The following is a 3,840-nucleotide window of genomic DNA, read 5'->3' as shown; positions in this document are numbered from 1 at the left end:
TAGGTAAAGATTCTCATCATTTTTTCCCGGTCAGACTCTCATCAGATGCATATTCTAGAAATATTTCCACAGAGAAATGTTTCTTACAGCTGTCCCCAGAGGCAACCCCCACCCCCTCTCCAATGAAGTAGGGAATAAGGGAGCGAGGATATGTCATCATATATACATTTTTAGAGTTCATCCCAAAATGAACAAACATCTGCATATGGCAGCAAAGGTCAAATAGGACCTTGTGTGAAAAGCTGCATCAACATAAACAAAACTAATTCTATAAAAAAAACAGCAAAGCCTTTTACATTTACTCTATTTTTATAATTCCTCCCACAAAAATGGGAGGAACACTATGCAACGTTTATAATTAAATAGGATTTTTGTCATCTGAATCCTGAATCTGCAGCTTGTGCTGTGAGTGACTGTATGCTCACCTGCGCTGGGGGGATTAGTGTGAAATTGCACAGCATGAGCAGCGCCTGGCTTCTCAGAGATATGAAAACTGGGGTTTAGCAGCTTCCCTGGACTGAGAAGAGGCTATAGGAAGAGCGTGAGATTTTAAAACTTCAAGCTGTTGTTCCCTCCCTCTGGCTACTAACTCCAGCACAAAGGGAAATGTACTCTGACAGCAGCCAAGTAAGAAAAGCAAACAAAACACAGCAACACGAGGCAGAGGCAAAGCACTACAGCTAACTTCTGAGGGGACTGCACCATGGTTTAGCTGGGGCTGAATCCATCACATTAACCTGTTACTCGCTGTATGCAATACTACTGCTTGACCCTTCACTTCTGGATTATCTGTAACAACTGATCATTTTGAATGTCTGACATTGAAAGATTAAGGATTTCACCAAGTCCTGTGGAGGATGGCAACGGAGTAACACCACCTATCCTCCACCTCCACTATTTACCTACTGAGATGCACCATGTTTCTCACAAGTTAGTGTAGATATATACAGGACTAAGTCTGCACATTCCATATCTTAATATGTGAGTAAGATGGATGCAACACATTTTGTTCTTAGTGGATATTATAATGTTTCTGGTAATGGAAGCCACCCAGACCTTGGCAGCCCACACTATACTACCCTGGAAAGCTCACTGATAATTATAGCAGTAGGGTCTATCATTTTATCCACGGTGGTGGGCAACATTCTGGTAGTGTTAGCTATATTTACCAGCCGAGCTCTGAGGGCCCCACAGAACCTTTTTTTGGTGTCACTAGCATCAGCTGACATTCTGGTAGGGGCACTAATCATCCCATTTTCCCTGGCCAAGGAAGTTATGGGATACTGGCATTTTGGGGTTGTGTGGTGCAGTATGTACCTGGCCTTGGACATCTTGTTCTGCACATCGTCTATCGTCCACCTCTGTGCTATCAGCATGGACCGCTACTGGTCTATAACTAAAGCAGTAAAGTACAACCTGAAGCGCACACCAAAGAGGATAAAGAGCATGATTGCAGTTATCTGGGTAGTATCAGCCATCATTTCCTTCCCTCCATTGCTGAAGGCTAAGCACAAGGACTGGGAGTGCCATCTAAATGATGATACCTGGTATGTCCTCTTTTCTTGCACTGTATCTTTCTTTGTTCCTTGTATCGTCATGATGTTTCTATACTGCCGAATCTACCAAGTGGCCAAGCACCGTGCATCCACTGTGTCCAGCCTCCGTAATGGGATGTCAGACTGCAATAATGGTCAATATGCTCAGCACCAAGGACACCAAAGCACACACAGCAACCATGAAGCAGATGATATGGACCTGGAAGACAGCACTTCTTCTATCCACAAGTCCCCATGCCCAACTCAGCACAAGACTGATGAGACATTTAGTGCTAACAAATCCAGAAGGCTGTCCTGGACCATAACCCGAGGTCAGCCAAGAAGAGAGCGTTCCATTTCCATCTCCCAGAGCCGCCTGGCTCAGCAAAGGGAGAAGAGACTAACGTTTGTGCTTGCTGTGGTCATTGGTGGCTTTGTCATTTGCTGGTTCCCCTTCTTCTTCACCTACAGCTTGGAGTCAGTGTGCAGAGGGAGATGCGGTATATCACATGCCCTCTTTAATTTCTTCTTTTGGATTGGGTACCTCAATAGCAGCCTTAACCCTGTTATATACACAGTCTTTAACAGGGATTTCCGAAAAGCTTTTAAGAAACTTCTAACCCTCTCCCCAAGGAGGACTCTATGAGACTGTCCTTACTTAGTAGTCCCTACCTGGGGACAAACACAAATCTACAAAATTAAATTCAGTCAGGACTGAAACTCATTGTGGCTATATTTTAATGTTTCTATATTTTGAGCACATTGGGAACTTAGGTGAGGACATTCCATTTATTTTTGGAGTATAATATCCGTGTACGAATCACCTTCAAAGAAAGGTGTTACCACTTAAAAACTAAACATTATAGTTTTAAAAATATGGTCATGTGTATCGAGATTATATTATAAATTGTGATTATATGATCATCTATTACAATTTTGTAATCAGTTTTTCTCTAGTTTCCAAAATTTTAATTGAAAAAAAAGAAGAAATTACAATGTCCTGTTGGCACTTTGTTTCCAGTTTGATTTATTTTGTATCACACACAATCCTTGCGTTGCTTTATTACTTGTGGTTTCAGTGAAACATGAGAGAGATACATTGTCACAGACAGTAGCTATAAAGCTTTTGTGTTATCATGTATGGTATTATCTGAAAAACTGTAATGTCTGGAATGCTTTTACAATAAACTACATTGCTAAACTGATCCTCTATTAAATTGCAGAACAACCGAGGACCTTTTGCCATATTCTGCATTGGATAAGAATATTTTTTAATGAACTATAATATATTAAAGTATTGAGGAAAACAGTTCATATTTACAAACCAATAGTGTGGTCGTCTGTGTGTGTATATATATATATATATATATATGTATATATATATACATATATGTATATATATGTGTGTGTGTGTGTGTGTGTGTGTGTGTGTGTGTGTGTGTAATTAGAGTTTGTGTGTGTGTGTGTATATATATATATATATATATATATATATATATATACACACACAAAAACTAAATTTGTTTTTTTAGCACACCTTACAAAAAATATATATTTTATATATATATATATATATATATATATATATATATATATATATATATATATATATATATATATATATATATATATATGGGTTTGTGTGTGTGAGTGTGTGTATGTGTGTGTAAGTAGAGTTTGTGTGTGTATGTGCTTGCATGTGTGTGGGTATATATATGGGTTTGTGTGTGTGCGTTTGTATGTGTGTGTAAGTAGAGTTTGTGTGTGTATGTGCTTGCATGTGTGTATATACAGTATATATATATATATATATATATATATATATATATATATATATATATTTATATATGGGCTTGTGTGTGTGTGTATGTGTAAGTAGAGTGTGTGTGTATGTAGAGTTTGTGTGTGTATGTGCTTGCATGTGTGTGGGTATATATATATGTGTGTGTGTGTGTGTGTGTGTGTAAGTAGAGTTTGTGTATGTTCTTGCATGTGTGTGTCTTTGTGTGTGTATCTATGTGTAAGTAGAGTTTGTGTGTGTATGTGCTTGCATGTGAGTGGGTATATATATATATATATATATATATATATATATATATATATATATATATATATACATATATATATAGGTTTGTGTGTGTGTGTAAGTAGAGTTTATGTGTATGTGCTTGCATGTGTTTGTGTGTATATTTATATGTGAGTAAGTAGAGTTTGTGTATGTGCTTGCATGTGTGTGTGTTTATGTGTGTATGTATGTGTAAGTAGAGATTGTGTGTGTATGTGCTTGCATGTGTGTGTGCATATA

At 37.8% G+C, this 3,840-nt stretch overlaps 1 protein-coding gene across 1 annotated transcript; it reads left to right on the top strand.

Moving 5' to 3' along the window:
• The first annotated feature begins 382 nt into the window (after window positions 1-382).
• Window positions 383-2,736, top strand: LOC128662981 (alpha-2Db adrenergic receptor-like). The gene has a single exon (XM_053717073.1). The coding sequence runs from the start codon at window positions 991-993 to the stop codon at window positions 2,179-2,181; it is 1,191 nt and encodes a 396-aa protein (XP_053573048.1). The 5' UTR covers window positions 383-990; the 3' UTR covers window positions 2,182-2,736.
• Window positions 2,737-3,840: the final 1,104 nt, after the last annotated feature.

The sequence above is a fragment of the Bombina bombina genome, chromosome 6, assembly GCF_027579735.1.
Source record: "Bombina bombina isolate aBomBom1 chromosome 6, aBomBom1.pri, whole genome shotgun sequence".
NCBI lineage: Eukaryota > Metazoa > Chordata > Amphibia > Anura > Bombinatoridae > Bombina > Bombina bombina.
Note: the sequence above shows the minus strand (reverse complement) of the source record. Positions and strands in the feature narration are given on the sequence as shown.